The 18399-nt window shown below is 61.2% G+C and overlaps 1 protein-coding gene and 1 long non-coding RNA gene across 2 annotated transcripts in view; one reads left to right on the top strand and one right to left on the bottom strand.

Moving 5' to 3' along the window:
• The window catches only part of SPEG (striated muscle enriched protein kinase), a 27538-nt gene extending 10297 nt beyond the window's left edge, over nucleotides 1-17241 (top strand). Inside the window, exons 11-42 of the mRNA XM_053947278.1 lie at nucleotides 1446-1706; nucleotides 2997-3155; nucleotides 3284-3473; nucleotides 3625-3854; nucleotides 4033-4152; nucleotides 4552-4656; nucleotides 4768-4974; nucleotides 5100-5223; nucleotides 5614-5786; nucleotides 6472-6584; nucleotides 6764-6932; nucleotides 7016-7109; nucleotides 7470-7670; nucleotides 7819-7879; nucleotides 8079-8156; nucleotides 8316-8488; nucleotides 8594-8620; nucleotides 8936-9088; nucleotides 9293-9335; nucleotides 9430-9498; nucleotides 9624-11817; nucleotides 11942-12094; nucleotides 12169-12285; nucleotides 12365-12532; nucleotides 12786-12908; nucleotides 13096-13260; nucleotides 13438-14110; nucleotides 14198-14437; nucleotides 14511-14734; nucleotides 15223-15298; nucleotides 15550-15699; nucleotides 15942-17241. Coding sequence (XP_053803253.1) covers nucleotides 1446-1706; nucleotides 2997-3155; nucleotides 3284-3473; nucleotides 3625-3854; nucleotides 4033-4152; nucleotides 4552-4656; nucleotides 4768-4974; nucleotides 5100-5223; nucleotides 5614-5786; nucleotides 6472-6584; nucleotides 6764-6932; nucleotides 7016-7109; nucleotides 7470-7670; nucleotides 7819-7879; nucleotides 8079-8156; nucleotides 8316-8488; nucleotides 8594-8620; nucleotides 8936-9088; nucleotides 9293-9335; nucleotides 9430-9498; nucleotides 9624-11817; nucleotides 11942-12094; nucleotides 12169-12285; nucleotides 12365-12532; nucleotides 12786-12908; nucleotides 13096-13260; nucleotides 13438-14110; nucleotides 14198-14437; nucleotides 14511-14734; nucleotides 15223-15298; nucleotides 15550-15699; nucleotides 15942-16149 — 7241 coding nt within the window. The 3' untranslated portion in view covers nucleotides 16150-17241. The remainder of the gene's footprint in view (nucleotides 1-1445; nucleotides 1707-2996; nucleotides 3156-3283; nucleotides 3474-3624; nucleotides 3855-4032; nucleotides 4153-4551; nucleotides 4657-4767; nucleotides 4975-5099; nucleotides 5224-5613; nucleotides 5787-6471; nucleotides 6585-6763; nucleotides 6933-7015; nucleotides 7110-7469; nucleotides 7671-7818; nucleotides 7880-8078; nucleotides 8157-8315; nucleotides 8489-8593; nucleotides 8621-8935; nucleotides 9089-9292; nucleotides 9336-9429; nucleotides 9499-9623; nucleotides 11818-11941; nucleotides 12095-12168; nucleotides 12286-12364; nucleotides 12533-12785; nucleotides 12909-13095; nucleotides 13261-13437; nucleotides 14111-14197; nucleotides 14438-14510; nucleotides 14735-15222; nucleotides 15299-15549; nucleotides 15700-15941) is intronic.
• Nucleotides 17081-18399, bottom strand: LOC128790499 (uncharacterized). Its single transcript, XR_008431775.1, has 2 exons — nucleotides 18315-18399; nucleotides 17081-17385 (listed from the first exon to the last, which is right to left on the bottom strand). It is a non-coding gene; the product is annotated as an uncharacterized LOC128790499 (long non-coding RNA).

Below are 18399 nucleotides of genomic sequence, written 5' to 3'. Positions count from 1 at the left end.
GGTGAGGGGGAAGTTAGGACTGATAGCCAGGCTCTGCCTGGTATCCCCAAGGCCAGGGAAGGGGCCTGTGGGGATGAGTGATGCTGCCTCCCTCCTCTTGCTCTTTGCTGTGTGTGCCCTGCTCCCCCCAGCCCTCCCTGCTGATGGCTGCCTGAGCCCCCCTGAGCTGTGCCAATCCCACCCCAGCCTTGGCTGCACCGCTTGTACGCTGCCGGGATTATGCTCCCAGCCTACAGCAAAGCACGGCGGCACGGGGGTGGGAGTGGAAGCCATCCCAGTGTCCCACGACGGGCAGGAGCTGGGCTGCAGGGGTGATGGCCTAACCCCAGCCCTTCTTGGGGGGTTCAGCAGATGGCTCCGTGCCTTGTTGCCCAGTTGCACCCCTCGTGCTGGTGCTGGTATGTGTGTCCGTGCCGGTCCCGTGGCTGCTGCACTAACCCTTCTGCTTGCTGACTGCGGTTTTTGTCTGTACGCAGGGGGAGTACGATAAGGGGGTGCATCTCTCAGAGCCACAGCTGCGGGGCTCTTAGTTGGACACCTCTTAGGCAGTGGACCTCACCTTGTGTTATTACCTCCTTCTCCATCCGCCGCCTCGTCCTGGACGCACCGCGGGGACGCGCGGGCCCTCGACTGCGGGCCGGGGCTCGCCAGATGGCCGGGGCAGGCGTGACTGAGGCGGGGCGGGGGAAGCAGCAGGGGAGCAGCAGGCGCCCCCTCAGCCGGGCCAGGGTGCCCATATGATGCAGTCTTGTCTCTTGCTCCATCCGTTTGTCCCTGTCTGTGTGTTCTGCTGCCTCTCTCTTGCTGCCCAGGGAAAGGGAGCAGGGAGCTGAGCCCACGGTTGCCGCTGTGCTGGCCAGGGCTGTAGGGAAGGAGCTGCAGTGCAGTGGCAGCTTTATGACAGTCACCTTGGAGCACGGGAGACAGGAGACCCAGGGACCCCACAGGGGAACACCCTGTGCGAGGTGCAGGGGGGAGGGACATCATTGGCCCCTTTGGCTCCACGGTGGCCACTCAGGTGCCAGCTTGGCCACCAAGACACATCCCTTGTAGTCCCAGGGCTTGGGTCCCTCAGGAGCATCCCCTGGCTGTGGGTCTCTTCTTCCCAGGGAGGGGGCTTGAGGGGGGGTGGGCTGCGAGGCCGTGACCCTTTTTTTTTGTAGCTCTAATAAAATCTGTTTGGTAAAGCGCTGTGTGGTGTGTTCCTGGCACGGACACCTCCCCTCACCCCCAGCCCCCTCCCTGCTCAGCTCTGCTTTCCACATCTCGCCTCCCATCCCACCCTTCCCTGCTGCACTCCCTGCCCGCTGCACCAGGCCCCCTCCCTGCATGAACCACTGCCCTGCATGTACTCCCACTCCATCCCTGCTACCTCTCATGGTTGCTTTTCAGTTGCTGAGATGCGTCTCTCTCTTTCTTTCTCTTTCTCCCTGCTCCCCGGGCAGCTCGCCCCGAGTGCCAGTCCCTGGCCATCGTGGTTCCCCTGCAGGACTTGGTGGTCGGGGCGGGGGAGCTGGCGGTCTTTGAGTGCATGGTGGCCGGCCCGCCAGACATGGACGTAGACTGGCTGTCCCGGGGCCGGCTGCTCCAGCCTGCACTGCTCAAATGCAAGATGCATTTTGATGGGCGCAAGTGCAAGCTGCTGCTCACCTCTGTGCATGAAGATGACAGCGGAATCTACACCTGCAAGCTCAGCACTGCCAAAGGTAAGCGGTGGGCATGCAGCTCCCCCAGGGGGGGTTCCCACTCAGGGCTTGGCCCTAGCTGGGTGGAAAGACCCCCCCTACCTTGGGCTCAGGGCTCTTGTTCCCAGGGATGTAGCTGTGAGTGCTGGAGATACAGGGGTACAGGGAGACAGGGGGATAGGGAGTGGGTGGTGCCCGAGGTGCTGGGAAGATTTCTCAGGGAAACCTGGTGTGCATCAGTTCTTGGACTCTGGTAACCTGAGACCTGCAGCTCTATCCAACCCCACTCCACTCAGCTCCTCTGCCAGCATGCATGTGGTTCCCTGAAACATGGGAAGATGCATTTGTTCCATGGCTGCACCAGGTGGATGCAGGCCTGGAGTCCAGTTGTTCCTGTCCCCTGGCTTCAGAGCTTCTGGGCATCCTGCTCCAGTACTGATGTGTCTCTGCTGGCTTGGGAGGTGGTGAGGAAATGGGCAGGGAGTCAGGGCTTCCCAACCTCTTCCACCAAACCATCACTGACGGCAGCTCAGCAAGAGTTGCATGGGCCTCTGTCCAATGGCTCTGACACACCTGTGCCTCTGCATGCTGCCCACAGCTCTGACCCACAGAGTCCACTCTCCTGCCCACCTAGGCAGCAGGGTTGGAGGGACGTTGCAGGAAGAAGCAGCATTCCCTGCACCCTGTGGTTGGTGCCTGTGCAGTCCTCCATGAAGGAGGCTGTATTCCTGTGGGGCTTTGAAGGTAGCAACAGTTTGAGCAAACTCACCCTCAGGCAGGTGAGGGTGTGCCTGAGAATGGTGTGGCTCCTTCTTACTCAGGGTGGGTGACACTATCATTGCAAAGTGGTCCCTGCTGGAAATCCCCTCACCTGGAGCATCGAGCCTGCTTGTGTCCCCATGCTGCTCCTTGGATGCTGCATATGCTGGCAGTACCTGCTTAAGCATTGCTGCCCCATTCCCAAGGGGATAGGCCAGCTGTGGTCCCCTGCCCTATGCGGAGGACAGGGCATCCTCTCATCCCACCTTGCTGCTGGCACCTGTACTGCTGTGCAGAAAGGAAAGAGGTGCCCGCTGCCATCAGAGCCCCAGCCATGGGCATGGGGACCTTGCACACATTTGTGCCCCCCTGCCCTGCACAGGGACAGAGCCTGGAACTCTACACACCTGGGCTCAACCCACACCATGTATGGGGTATGCTCACCCACAGCCACACTGGTTACTGGGTTGCAGCCAGGGGGTGTCACAGGCTGCCTCCTGCCCTGCACAAGCATGTGCTGTGGGGGCTCACCAGTGCCTGCTCTCCTCGCAGATGAGCTGACCTGCAGTGCCCGACTGACGGTGCAGCCCTCTGTGCAGCCGCTCTTCACGCGCAAGTTGGAGGATGTGGACGTGGTGGAAGGGCGGACAGCGCGTTTTGTCTGCATGATCAGTGGGACGCCCCCTCCAACGGTTACCTGGACTCACTTTGGTAACCCCCAAGCTCAGAGAGCTTGCCAAGGGCCCTGCAGGGAGACCTCTCCTCATCTCCTTGGGGGCTGCACCTGGCTGGGACTGGAGGGGATGCTGCTGCTGATGGTGGTGTATGTTTCTGCACAGGCTTGCCAGTGCAGGAGGGGGAGAACGTGCGGATTCAGCAGGATGGAGGGCTGCACTCACTGGTCATTGTGCACGTGGGCAGTGAAGATGAAGGGCAGTACAAGGCAACTGCCAGGAACACCCACGGCCATGTGGAGTGCTCTGCCGAGCTCTATGTGGAGGAGCCACGGCCATCTGCAGCCTCCCAGATGTAAGAGTTGGATGGTCACTGGAATCTGCTTCCCCCTGCTTGCTCCCCTCTGGGACTTAGTATACAACAGGCTTATGCAAAGCCTAGGGCTGGGGCTGAGCTGGGGGCACTGCACCATGCTCCCATGATGAGCATGTGCGGGCTCTTGCAGCTCTAAGCTGGAGAAGATGCCATCCATCCCAGAGGAGCCAGAGCAGGTGGAGACAGAGGCAGAGTGCTTCACCATGCCTGATTTCCTGAAGCCACTGCACAACCTGGACGTGGTGGAGTCGAAGGAGGCCGTGCTGGAGTGCCAGGTGGCCGGGTTGCCCTACCCCTCCATCACCTGGTACCACAATGGCTCCCGAATTGACAGCACTGATGACCGCAAGATGATGCAATGTAGGACTCCTGGTTGCCTTCCCCACCCCCTGGGGTCCCTCTACATGGGGTGGGAGAAAGGGGAACACTCTTGGAGGAGGCATCACCCCCCAGACCTTTACACTCCATGAGGCAGGAAGGGGAGCTCGGTGCTGCTTAGCTGGTAGGGTCTTACCTGTGTCCCCCTGTTCTCCACCAGATAAAGACATCCATCGTCTGGTATTCACGGCTGTCAGCCACGCACATGCTGGTGTCTACAAAAGTGTCATTGCCAACAAAGTGGGGAAGGCCACGTGCTATGCACACCTCTATGTCACTGGTAAGCAGCAGCAGACACCACTTGGGATGTGTGGCCACTCACAGCCACCTTGCCAGGCTGTGACCTGGATTATCATGAGATCCTAGGGGAATAGGATCACAGGGCAGTTTAGGTTGGAGAGGACCTCAGGAGGTCTCTAATCCAACCTAAAAGTGGGGCCAGAAGTGCAGTTCTCATCTTGTGTGGTCAGGAGCCATCCCTGGACGACTAGGTCATGCATAAAGCTTGCTGGCAGTGCCAGTCCTACAGGGCCTGGCAGGCTGAGCCCCTACCAGGAAACCAGAAATAATTACTGGCCTCATCCATCCCCTCAGCCAGTATCTCCCAGAGCGTGAGGCAGATGCCCTGATAAGCTGGGGCAGTGGCTATGCTTACATCCCTGCCTACCTCCTCATGCAGATGTGGTGCCAACACCCCCAGATGGGCCCCCCACTGTGGCCTCAGTGACTGGCAGAGCCATCACACTGACCTGGAACAAGCCCAAATGGCTGGATGCTGCCATAGGTAAGGGGGCAGGGTGTGGGCAGGAAGATGGCAGGGGGTGGGCAATGCCATGATGGAGTGCATGGTATAGCTCCATGCCAGGGGCTCTGCACTGACCTTCTCCCCTTTCAGACCCTAACTCAGTGACCTATGTGGTGCAAATGCAAGTGCTGGGCACGATGCAGTGGGTGGTGCTGGTGACCGGTGTGCAGGACACCACCTACACAGTGCACAGGCTGACCAAAGGTGCCCAGTACCTCTTCCGTGTCATCACTGCCACTCCTAAGAGCAACAGCAAGCCCTCCCCACCTGTGGGTCCTGTGCAACTCCTGGACCGGGGTGAGAAGGGCAGTGGGGAGGGAGTGGGTAGCTTGGGTAGAGGTCTCTGTCCCTTGTTGGATGGTGAGCTGCCCAAGGCTGGGTGGCATGGAGTGGGCAGGGGTTGGTGAAAATGCATTTGGCAGGTCCCTACCTGGAGGAGGCCCCAGTCATCCTGGACAAGCCAGATGTGGTGTATGTGGTAGAAGGCCAGCCAGCCTCCATCACCATCACCATCAACCATGTGGAGGCCACCGTCACCTGGAAGAGGTAGGATATGGCACTGTGCCTTGTTGTCTGCCCCTTGCCTAGAATCACCCCACAGGATGCATAGAGAAGGACTTCCACCTCTCCATGCAGCCCACTGTGTGTGTGGGGGGGGGCTCCTTCCCTGGGGCTGATCTGGGTGTGCACACAAGGATGATGTCCAGGGCTCTGAAGAGTTGTGGGGGTGGGTTGTGGGTGCTATCTGTAGGGTATTAAGGGGCAAAAGCCATTGAGGAGGCAGAACTAGCAATGGGATGTGAGCGCTTTGTGGGGGCTGCAGGGTGGGAACTGACTGTGGGTAAGGAGGTGGTCCTGGGGCTGTGGGGTGGCATCTATCAATGGGGCAGTGGTCCTGCCTGTGGAGCTGTGATATGACAGCTGCTGTGCTTGCAGGGGTGGGCAGGTGCTGGGGGAACTGGAGGGCATGTGTGAGATGATGATGCCAGACGACGACCAGCACTGCCTGCGGCTGCTGCGTGTGGGCCAGGGGGCTGGTGGGCTGCTGGCCTGTGAGGTGAGCAACCGCCACGGCACTGCCCACTGCACCCTCCGCCTCCGCCTCGCAGGTAGGTGCCCCTGCACTGGGAGGCCGTGTCTGTCTGCTGGAGGGTGGCACCCTGTGGTGCTCCAAGCCCATATGCTGGGGAGGGACATTGCCCTGGAGGGTGGCATTGCCCCATGGTGCCCCATGCCCATGTGCCATGGGGGCATTGCCCCATAGCATGATGCTGCTCCTCAGTCCTTCACACTCATATGTTGTGGTGATGCCAGTCTGTAGGGTGGCAATCATGGGGGTGATAAACCATGAACCATGCATTGGCACTGCTGCCCGGTGTCCCATACCCATGTCTGAGCTGGGCAGAGGTGTCCCATAACTGTGAACTTGGGGAGGCAGTGCCTCATGGTGTCCCTTGGCCATGGATGCTGTGGATGGCACAGCTGCAGGGTGGCCCATCCCTGAATGTAATTGGGAGGCACTGCTCCCAGTGCCCTATAGCCAAGAACTATAAGGGATACCTCCACAATGCCCCACAGTACCCCACATCCATATGTAATGTGAGATGCATTACCGCAGTGCTCCATACCTGTGTGCTGTGAGTGGCACTGCCCCACAGCGCCCCGCTCCAACGGGGTACTGCCGAATGCTGCGCAGACACATGCCATCGGTGGTTTGCCCTGGAGAGGTGTCCCACTTCCATGTGCATTGGAGTGGCACTGCCCCATGGTGCCCCATGTCCCATCTCTTGGCAGAGGCACCGCGCTTTGAGTCCATCATGGAGGACATTGATGCCCAGGAAGGGGAGACACCACGATTTGCTGTGGTGGTGGAGGGGAAACCGCTGCCAGACATCATGTGGTACAAGGTGGGCTGGGAGCCCCAAACCCCTTCCTGAGCCATATTCCCACCAGACCTGCACACTGCCTCACTGGGGCTGCTCCACTGGTGATCAAGGATGTGTCCCATGCCCTACCCATGGGGAAAGGGTGGTGGGAGTTGGTCAGGGATGGGACAGGACAACCACAATACCCCTGCCACCCCCAGGATGGGGAGCTGCTGGAGGAGAGCAGCCACCTGAGCTTCGTATATGAGGACAATGAGTGCTCACTGGTGGTGCTGGGTGCTGCGGAGCCTGACAGCGGCGTCTACACCTGCACAGCCAAGAATCTGGCTGGGGAGGTCTCCTGCAAAGCAGAGCTGGTGGTGCGGGCAGGTATGACTGACTGGCTCCCCAGCCCCTGAGGGTAGAGCCCCGATGTCTGGCTTGCCCCTTGCCAGCGCCTTTCCTTCTTCCAGCCCAGCCCACTGCTGATGCCACCATGGAGGAGGATGTGCTGCACAAGGCACGACGCCTGACCGACTACTATGATGTGCACGAGGAGATCGGGAGGTAGGTGGCCGCTGGCATGATGGGGCATCCTGGGCACTGGAGGGACTGGGGTACTGGAGCCGGGCTGCACCCTGGGCCTCCGACATAGGGGACTAAGCTCCATTGTATGCCAGATCCTGGGGTGCTGGGGCTCCTCTCAGCTGTCAGTGGATGTTCCTGTGCCAGCTTAGGGTGGGGATCTGGCATGGTCAGAGAAAAGCCAGGCTTGGGGGCTCTTTGACCAGTGCATGGTAACAGAGGCAGCTGAGGCTGCAAGCAGCTCCCTGCAGAGTGGGTGCCTGTGCCAGCTGCTCAGGGATGGGAGAAGTCTCCTGCTCATGCACCTTCTTATCCTCCCTTACCCCTACTGCTGAATTGCAGGGGCGCTTTCTCCTATCTGCGGAGGGTGACAGAGAAGAGCTCCCGGCTGGACTTTGCCGCCAAGTTCATCCCTGGGAGGACCAAGGCCAAGCAGTCGGCACGGCGGGAGCTGCACATTCTCTCTCAGCTGGACCACGAGCGCATCGTCTTCTTCCATGATGCCTTTGAGAAGAAGAATGCCGTCATCATGGTCATGGAGCTGTATCCTCTGGGCACTGCTCCATGGGTGCATAGCACAGGGGAGGAGGGGAGGCTTTTGCGGGGAACAGGTGGGCAGAGTGGGTGCAGAGGAGCTGGGTGTGGGGCATAGTGGAGCATGGAATTCCTATGCTCCTTGACTGGGGCCCAGCTGCTCTGAAGAAGAGCTGCTGGACAGGATGGTGAGGAAGCCCTCGGTGTGTGAATCGGAGGTGAGTGAACACTGTGGGAACAAAGTGATGTGGAAGGGAGGGATCCTGGGGACAGTGGTGTCTGTCCCAGGCTAGAGATGTGTAGTGCTCATTGTATCAGGCTACTAAGGGGGCCACAGCCCACATTGTCCTCTGCACAGGGCCAGTGTGTGGTTGACTCTGTTCAGGCTGCCCACTCTCCTCACTCCATCTCTTGCAGGTCCGGTCGTACATGCGGCAGATCCTGGAAGGGATCTGCTACCTGCACCAGCACAGTGTCCTGCACCTGGACATCAAAGTGAGTGAGAGTCTTTACAGACTCCTCCTGCCCGCTGCCTCCAGTGAAGGGCTCCTTGTGCACTGGGTGGGAAGTGGTCCTGCTGACAGGGAACATTCATTCCCTGGGGAAAGCCCCTGCCTTCTGCCAAGCTCCCCTCTGCTCTGCACTGTCCTGTAGCCAGAAAACCTCCTGATGGCAGATCTGAGCAGTGAGCAGATCCGGATCTGTGACTTCGGCAACGCACAGGAGCTGACGTCTGAGGAGCCACAGTACTGCAAGTATGGCACCCCTGAGTTTGTGGGCCCTGAGATTGTCAACCAGACCCCTGTCTCCAGCGTCACTGACATCTGGTAAGGGTGGCCCTTTGGTGGTCAGTGGGCTCCCTGCTATGCCAGGAGAGACTAGGCACCCTGGAGGGCTTGTGATGTGCAGTAACTGTGCTCTCCTCTCTGCAGGCCTGTGGGGGTTATTGCATACCTCTGGTAAGTGCCCCGGTGTGTCTTCACAGGAGGGACACCCTTTCTACCCCCTCACCAGTTCCAGAACTGAGACTGTGACCATGCACATGACTCCTTACAGACTCAGACTCCCTTTCCAGCTGCTCCTACCTCTGCCCTCCCCATGGCACCAGGGCTGAGGTGTGAGGTCCTGTCCTCAGCCTGCTATACTTGCCATGCTGTTTCCCACGTCCCCATGACCCCAGAGATGGGGTCTGGGGTCCTGTCCCCAGTTCTCTGTATTTTCCATCCTGTTTTTCATGGGCCCATGGCCCAGTGACAGTGTCACCTCCTTGGCAGCCTGACAGGGATCTCCCCCTTTGTGGGGGAGAATGACAAGACAACGCTGATGAACATCCGCAACTACAACGTGGCTTTTGAGGAGAGGATGTTCCAGGGGCTCACCAGGGAAGCCAAGGGCTTTGTCATCAAAGTGCTGGTTAATGACAAGCTGTGAGTACTGCAGCCCCTGCCCCTTCAGCATGAACTTTGTGCTCAGGGAGGGTGGGGACCCCCATGCATCGGGGTGTCCAAGGTCAAGGCTAGCTACATGGCTCTGCTGGGGTGCATCATGGGCAGCCAGACTCTCCTGCCCTTTTTCCCCTGACCAAAGCCTCTGAGCCTGGGTGGTTCTCACCCAATGGTGTTGGTTCACAGGAGACCCAATGCAGAACAGACCCTGGAGCATCCGTGGTTCAAGGTGAGCCTGGGCTCGGAACCAATGCCAAGAGGCCACAGGGTTCCCTGAGCCTGCTGCAGGCTCCAAGGGACACCATTGTTCCCTCACCCCACAGACACTGGCAAAAGGGAAGGTCATCAGCACCGACCACCTCAAACTCTTCATCTCTCGTCGGAAATGGCAGGTAAAGGCAGGGGCTGGGGAGGGAGGGGGCAGGAGGGATTGTGTCTTGGGCAGGATAGGGGGATGTGTAATGGCAGGATGATGCCATGCACCTGAGCCTGACCCAGCCCACTCTGCTGGCTGCAGCGCTCACAGATCAGCTACAAGTGCAACATGGTGCTGCGGCCGATCCCAGAGCTGCTGGAGGACACGTCCAACCACCTCTCCATCGCTGTGCCCCGGCATCTCAAAGAGTCACCAGCGCTATCATCCTCCTCAGACTCAGACGACCTGGATGAGCTGCCCTTCATCCCCATGCCACACCAGGTGGAGTTCTCTGGCTCCCGCATGTCACTCAATGAGATCCCCACAGATGATGAGACCATTGGGACACCCGAGGGGCTGCAGCCGGAAGGGGATGCCTCCACCATGGAGTGGCAGAGCCAGGGCACAGGGAAGCCTGGGGTGGCCCTGGGGAAGCGGCCAAGGAACGCTGGGCCACGGCGACCATGTGCAGAGGTGGAGGCGCCTGGTTCCTCTGATGAGGAAGCGCCTGAAGCCCAGAAGCGGCCAGAGTATCCTCGCAAAGCCATGAGGAAGGGTTCCAGCCTGGAGTCCCCAGGGAGTGCCCGTCGAGGAGAGTTGAAGAGGGGCAGCTCTGCTGACAGCGCCCTGCTGCTCCAACAGCTCCCAGGGACTGAGGAGGGGGCTGAGGCAGCCCGGGACCCCCGCGTGGCCCTAGCCAAGGCAGCCTCCATGGAGTTGCCAAGGAGAAAGGTGGTCTGGGGGGAGGATGATCATGCCCACCGCCTGGAGCTGATGCGCCAGCGACTGCTGCGGGGAAGCTCTGGGGACAGCAAGGTCAGTGGTCTGCGGGGTCCCCTCCTGGAGACCCTGGGGGTCAGCCCTGACAAGAAAGTCTCACGGTCAGCCCGTCTGGAGGCACCAGCAGTGCCACGGCTGGTGCGGGCAGCCTCCAGTGAAGCCACCTCACCACGCCTCCTCCCCACTGAGTGCCGGCTGCAGAAGAGCAGCTCCTTCAGCCATGGGGATGCTGAGCCTGTCGTCCGGCACCGACGCTCCGGTGCACCCCTGGAGATCCCAGTGGCCTGCCTGGAGGCCCAACGGCTCAAGGAGTCCCCCTCTCTCTCTGCCCTCTCTGATGCTCGGCCCACAGTGCCACCAGACAGCCCAAGCACACCAACACCGCCTCCAGCAGAGATTACTGTTCCCCAGGCCGCCCCCGCAAAGGCTGCCTCAGGGAGGAGGCACATCCCTGAGGAACATGGCCCACCTGGGGCCAGCAAGGCTGCCACCACCACAGGGAAGAAGCCCACAGACAGGGGACAGGAGGAGAAGACACCCACCAAGGTTGCTGGAGCCAGTGGGGAGGGGACTGCCAGGACAGGAGCTCCCACCCCACCAAAGTCCACAACCCCTGTTCCCCAAACCCACATAAAATCTTCCTATGCCAAGATGATGCAAGTCATGGGAGCCATTCAAGGCGGGGAGACAGCCACCGAGGAGCCCCCACCAACCACCAATGAGCCCCCACAAAACATCAAGGAGACCCCACCAGCCAGTCCTGCAAAGCCCCCTACACCAGCACCAGCATCAAGGAGGGAGGTGAAACCCACCGGCTCCTCCAGCTCCTTGGTCATCCAGGACATCGATTCGGAGGAGGTCTTTGAGGCCAAGTTCAAGCGGGGCCGCGAATCATCCCTCACCCGGGGGCTGAAGCTCCTCACCCGCTCCCGCTCCGAGGACCGGCACCTGGCCGGCCCCCCAGTCTCTGACGAGGGCATCTACCGTCCTACACCCGCCGGCGTGCCTCTGGAGCTGCGCAGGGACCGGCCCACCGGACTGGTAGCCAAGTCCAAGTCGGTGCAGGACCTCCATGAAGTGGAGAAGGATGGGGGCTTCTTCCGGAGGATGTCCATACTCCTCAAGCGGACCCCGCCTGCTGAGAGAAAGAAGAGCACGGGGGAAGACGGAGGCAGTGAGACCCCGTCTGGTGGGCGCCGCTTCTCCTGGAGCATGGCTCTGGCCAGCTCCAGGGAGCGGAGGGACTCAGAGAGCCTCAAGTCAGAGCCGGGGGGTGGTGGGGAGAGCGAGTCACCGGCGGTGGCTGTGCGGAGGAAGATCAGTGCCACAATGGAGCGGGTCTCGGCGCGGCTACGCAGCGTGTCGGATGAACGGCCGGAGGGCGAGGGGTCCCAGCAACTCCGTCGCGCCAGCTCCGAGGGTGAGAGCTTGCGACCGGGGCTCGCCCCCGCCCCCGCCCCCTCCTCTGAGTCCCTGCGCTCCGAGGCCAGCACAGGTTCCTCCGCCTCTGCTAAAGGTGAGCGATGAGGGGCGATCCCGCGGGGGACTCCTGCTGGCAACCCACGGCCCAGTCGCTGTGGGTACGGCGGGTGTGGCCGCCATGGCCTGGCCCCGCTCTCACCTGCCCTGGATGGCCACAGGTGGGGGTGACAGTCAGAAGAGGTCCCGCTGGGAGCGCTGGGGGCTCTCCCGGGGCAAGAAGGAGAAGATGGCCTCACAGCCCAGCATCCCCTCCAGCCTTCTGCGGGAGGAGGGACTCGCCGCCGGCCGGCCACACACGCCCAGTGAATCGGGTAGGTGCAGCCCCAGGACGGGATGGCGGGTGTGTATCCCCACCCCAGCCTAACTGCCCCACTCGGCTTTCCAGATTTCCCCCCTATTTTCCACATCAAGCTGAAGGACCAGGTGCTGCTGGAAGGCGAGGCGCTGACCCTCTGCTGCCTTCCTGCTGGCAGCCCAACCCCACGGATCCTCTGGATGAAAGGTGGGACACTGCCTGCACTGCCTCAGTGGGTGGGCTCTGACAGGCACCGTATGATGCCACTCCTCTTCTCCCCCTACAGACAAGAGATCCCTGCAGCCGGACAGTGGGCTGAACGTCGTCTCCTGCAAGGACGGACGTCAGATGCTCACCATTGCCAAGGTCTCCAGGAAGGATGCAGGGCTGTACGAGTGTGCAGCTGCCAACATCCTGGGCACAGCCATCAGCTCCTGCACGCTCGCTGTGGCACGTAAGGAGGCTGGGGGTCCTCAGGAGACAGGAAGGGCACAAGTCGAGCACATGGCTGGGGATCAGTTGGTGCAGGTCACTTGAGTACTGCTCTCCATATCTACAAGAGACTGGGGCTTTTGAAAGAGGACAGGCTGGTTTTACATGAGCGTTTCCACCATCTCTGAATCCGTGTGTTGTTATGCCCTCTCACTGCAGCAGCTCTGCTCTGCCCCTGGCTGGACACCCAGCCCACGCTGTCTGTACCCTTGCAGGGCTCCCTGGGCGGCCAGGCACCCCGGAGATCCCCCAGAAGTACAAGAACACGGTGCTGGTGCTGTGGAAGCCTGCTGAGAGCAAAGCCCCCTGCACCTACACACTGGAGCGCAGACTGGAAGGTATGTGGTGCTGCCTCCCATCCCCTGGGAGCCACAGCCAGGAATATGGGCTCACAGAGGGGCACCTAGGACAAAAGTGCCCAGTGTCCTCGCTGTCCCCTGTGGCTTGGCAGAATCAAGGACAGGGGACAGTGGGCTGCCCCTGTCCCTGTTCTGCCCTCACCTTACCTTACTGCTGCTTTGGCAGGGGAGCATGAGTGGAAGATTGTCAGCACTGGTATCACTGACTGCTACTTGAATGTGACTGAGCTGCCTCCTGGGAGCACTGCCAAGTTTCGTGTGGCCTGTGTCAACAAGGCTGGGCAGGGACCCTACAGCAACCCCTCAGTAAAGGTGCATCTTGAGCCAGCAGGTGAGCAAGCCCTGTCCCATGGGCATGGGGTAGCCATGGGGCCACCTGTGGCCTCTGGGGTGCTTTGGAGATCCTTGAGTCCCATGGCATCTTCCCCCCAGGGCTTTGGGAAATGAGGTGCCATTTAAAGTCCACTCCTAGCTTGCCCCCACCTGGCTCACCCTTTGCTCCCTGTAGATGCCCGAGCTGCCCCAGCCAAGGATGTTGCTGTCCCCATTCCTGAAAAGGTGGCTTCCAGCCGGTCAACCCAGACACCCGAGGAGCAGCTGAAGCCGGTGGCTTCAGGGGCCCCTCCTACCACACCGCCACGCAAGCACAAGGGAGTGGTACAGAAGGCAGCCGGAACAGAACTGGAAGGTGCCCCCACAGGGGTCCTTCCACCTCCTGCACCCCATGAAGAGGGCGTGCCACCAGATCCTGAGCTTCCACCCAACATCACTATCTATGTGCCTCCTGAGCTGATGTTCACCCCCCCTCGGACTGTTGCCTCTCCTCATACAGACACCCCCACTCCCGGCTCCCTTGCACCCCCCACGGACACTTCCCCCCCGCCCCAGGCTCTGTCTCCTTCCAAATCCCCCACCATTTCCCCAGTGTCAACCACGCCCAGCTCAGCCCCCACACCATCTCCCACCCCCAACACCACACCTTCACGGAAAATGCCTCCCTACATGGTAACCTCCTTCATCTCCATGCCTCCCACATCACCCCCTGCAGTGGAGCCCACCACCACTCCCCCACCCTCCAAGGAGCCCCCAGCTGCTAGTGGGGTCCCAGGGGCAAAAGACAGCACAGCACTGCGGCAGGGAGTCCCCCAGAAGCCATACACCTTCTTGGATGAGAAAGCAAGGTGAGTAGTGGTAGGACAAGATGCTCTGCCAGGGGTGTTCTTGCAGCACCCCACAGCAGGGATGCTGAATCCTGCCCTATGCTGTAGAGGCCGTTTCGGGGTGATCCGGCTATGCAAGGAGAATGCCACAGGGAAGCACTTCATGGCCAAAATTGTGCCCTATGAGGTGGAGCGGAAGCAGAGCGTGCTGCAGGAGTACGAGATCCTCAAGGCGTTGCACCATGAGCGCATCATGGCCCTGCATGAGGCGTACATCACTCCCCGCTACCTGGTGCTCATCTGTGAGAACTGTGCTGGCAAGGAGATCCTCTACAGCATCGTGGACAGGTACAGGTGGGGCACAGGGCCACTGGGGACAGTTGCTGGTATGGGACTACCTGCTGATGGCACTTGCCCCCAGGTTTCGCTACTCAGAGGATGACGTGGTGAGCTACATACTGCAGCTCCTGCAGGGCCTTGAGTACCTGCACGGCCGCCGCATTGTGCACCTCGACATCAAGCCAGACAACATCATCGTCTCAGGCACAAATGCCCTCAAGATCATTGATTTTGGCAGTGCCCAGACCTACAACCCACTTGTGCTGCGGCAGCTGGGGCGGCGTGCTGGCACTCTGGAGTACATGTGTGAGTGGGGCACCATGGGTGTAGTGGCATGGGGGACAGGGACAGAACTGGGGCATGCTTATTCCCAAAGGTGTGCATGTATGCCTATGCTCTGAGGGACTTGGGAATGGGGAGGAACTGTGTCCTTGGGGAAGGTGGGAGTTCTTTGGGGTGCTGGGGGTGTCTGTGAATTTCTGTAGCACCGCTGGGGTCAGTGGGGGAGTCTGGGTGCTGTGGGGCAGTTGGGGTATCCTTGGAGGCTGGCTGGGCTCTGTCAGGATGCTGCAGTGTCAGGGAGGGGTGTTGGAGGGTGCAGTAGTGGAGTGCTGTGGCTGCTGTGGGTGCTTGGCTGCTATGGGCGTTGGGAATGCTGTGGGTGTTGGGGATCCTGGGGATCTGGGACTTCTGTAGGTGCTGGGGATACTGTGGATGCTGTGTGTGCTGGGGCTGCTGCAGATGCTGGGGCTGGTGTCTCTGTGTATATGACAGACCTGCTTCCCTGCCCACAGCGCCAGAGGTGGTGAAGGGGGACCCGGTGGGCTCTGCAGCAGATGTCTGGGGTGTTGGCGTCCTCACCTACATCATGTAAGAGAAGGAGTCAGGGGGATGAGAACCTTGAAGTGTAGTCAGCCCCACCCAGGGCTCGGTGCCACAGAGGACACCAATGATGGTGGGCTGAGGGATGCTGTAGCCCAGCAGACCCTTCCCAGCTGGACATGGGAAGATGAAGTCACCCTGGGTAGCTGTGGCTTTTCAAACCAGGGATGGGGGGAAGTGGGACAGCAAGTACCCTCCCATCGCTGTCCCCCAGCCCATCACCCCCTCCACCACCACAGGCTCAGCGGGCGGTCACCATTCTTTGAACTGGACCCCATTGAGACGGAGAACCGCATCCTGGCAGGGCGCTTTGATGCCTTCAAGCTGTACCCCAACGTCTCGCAGACTGCTGCCCTCTTCATCCGCAAGGTTCTCACTGTCCACCCATGGTGAGTATCCAGCCCAGCCAGGGAGGACACATGGCACCACACTGTGCCTGTGACTGAGCCAGCTCCCTGCCACATGGGACCCCTCCAGATATCATCAGTGGGAGCCCGGAGTCCATCACTGCTCTTGGAGAGGGCTGGGACTCCCCGGGTCTTGCAGGGCAAGGGTGGCGGCTGAGTTTGGCGGGGTGGAGCAGCAGTGGGCACCCCCCACAGTCCCTGATGCAGAGCTGGCTCTGCCCCAGGAGCCGCCCCACGGTGAAGGACTGCTTTGCCAATGCCTGGCTCCAGGATGCCTACCTGATGAAGCTGCGCCGCCAGACCCTGACTTTCACCACCAACCGCCTCAAGGAATTCCTGGTGGATCACCAGAGACGCCGTGGCGAGGCTGTCACAAAGCACAAGGTCTTACTCCGCTCCTACCAGGGCGGCCAGCCACCAGGGCCACAGTAACTGGTGCCTTGGCCACGGCCATGAGGGGCCGGGGAGCCAGAGGAACATTCCATGGGCCGCAGTACGGGGCGGCTGAGGAGGAGCCAGGATGAGTCCATGGACCTCACGTGCTGCTGTCTGGGATGATGGTGGCCAGCAGCATCATTTTGGCAGTGCTGATGAAGAGGAGGTGCTGCCGCAGCCAGACCAGCAGTGGGATCTGGCAGTGGGAGGGTGGTGGGAAGCCTTGCTGCAAGGAACAGAGAATGTGGCAGAGGGTCGGGGGAAGAATGGGATGCAGACAGAGTGGCAAGGGAAGCCCTGGGTGGGAGGGGAAGAGCTGCCAGCTTGCTAGCCAGCCCTGGCCACATGGGTCCCATCAGCCGTGTGCCTTACACTGCAGCCTGCAGCTGCCCCTGGCCACGGTGTGGCAGTCCTCGTGATCCCCCTGGTTTGCACACCAGCACCAGAAGACTGAGAGAAAGGGGCTTGCTCACAATCCCCAGCCAGCCAGCACAGCCCCAGTCCTTACAGCTGGGAGGGGGGGCTGCCAGCCCCCCACCTTCCGCTCCTCCCAGCCCTGGTCCTGGCAAGTGGGTTTGTGGCTCCAGGACCGATGCCGGTGCCTTCCCTGGGGCTGTCGGCTGCACCTCGTGCCAGGATGGGGGACTGGCAGGCACCCCCTCTTTGCAGGGAGGGCACCCAGGTGCCATGCACACCTCCTGTGTCTGCTCAGGCCCACGCTGCTCGTGCTCTGCCCACCCAGCTCCAGACCTTGCCCTGTACCCCACTACCAGCCTGCCTCAGACCCCTCACACCTTCCACCTGACCCCGAGGTGCCTTGTCCTGCCCTGTGCCCCCTCCTCAGCCCTCCCTGGCAGGTGTCACGATGTGGGGTGCCCTGAGGAGGGGGACAGGAAGAACGGCTGGGCACTCACCTTCCTCATGCTGCTGTAGTGATAGGGCTTTATTTATTGATTTTGGGAAGAAGGCGTCTGCTCATTCCAGTCCTCATTCCTGTGCCCTCCTCTCTGCCAGGCTCTGGAGTTGCCAATGTCCCCACGGTTTGGAGCAAGCAACATGCCAGAGCAGCAATAAAGACCCTGAGCAGCCCCTCCAGTTTCAGTGCCTTCCTGGGAGGGAATTGCACGAGTGTGAAGTGCAGCCCCTGGTATCTCGGGAGGGTCCTTGCACCAAAACCTAGGGACCTGAGTCCAGAAAGGATTCCATGTGAGGCTGGGCTTCCATGTTGGAAACCTGGTGAAAAAGTCAGAGAAGCTGTGAAGCCCTGGGGCGAGCGCAACGGGGCTGATTCACATGGCCCTCACGTCATGGAGTGAAAATACGGAGTGCCAAAGGGCCCGATGGTGGCTGGGACAGCAGGACAGCAGGGCAGGGCTCCTGCTGCGGGCATGGCAGGTGCCGGTGAGGGACCTGATGCCTGGCTATAAATACCCGCTACCCATATGAGGCCGTGCCGTGCCGGCAGGGACTGCTCCGGTTACAGCCCGCTGGTGCTGCGCCCGCCGCTGTGGGCAGGGCCACAGGCGCACCGCCTGGTGCCCGCGGGCAGTCACACGCTTCCCGACACACACACACGTGCTTACAGACCGCTGCCTGCCGCACGCCCGTGTGTCCAAGGGCGTGTCAGAACCCATGGTGTGCCCGCACGGCGCACCGAAGCGCTGGGGCACACACACAGCCACAGCACCTGCCCCACACGCTCCCGCTGCCCTGCACAGTCCCACACGGCCACAGCCGCTCCCCGCACAGCCGAATGGACCATCGCCCCCACACTGACTATCGCCCCCACACTGACTATCGTCCCCACACTGACCATCGGCCCCCGCACTGACCATCGCCCCCCGCACTGACCATCGCCCCCGCACTGACCATCGCCCCCGCACTGACCATCGCCCCCCTCACTGACCATCGCCCCCCGCACTGACCATCGCCCCCTCACTGACCATCGCCCCCCGCACTGACCATCGCTCCCTCACTGACCATCGCCCCCGCACTGACCATCGCTCCCGCACTGACCATCGCCCCCTCACTGACCATCGCCCCCGCACTGACCATCGCTCCCGCACTGACCATCGCCCCCGCACTGACCATCGCCCCCTCACTGACCATCGCTCCCGCACTGACTATCGCCCCCCTCACTGACCATCGCCCCCCGCACTGACCATCGCCCCCTCACGGCCGCAGCCGCCCCGCAGGCTCCCGGGCCCTCACAGCGAGCGCGGCCGCCCCCTGGCGGTGGGGGGCGGC

Source organism: Vidua chalybeata, chromosome 7, assembly GCF_026979565.1.
Source record: "Vidua chalybeata isolate OUT-0048 chromosome 7, bVidCha1 merged haplotype, whole genome shotgun sequence".
Classification (NCBI taxonomy): Eukaryota; Metazoa; Chordata; class Aves; order Passeriformes; family Viduidae; genus Vidua; species Vidua chalybeata.
This window is presented reverse-complemented; position numbering and strand designations above follow the sequence as displayed.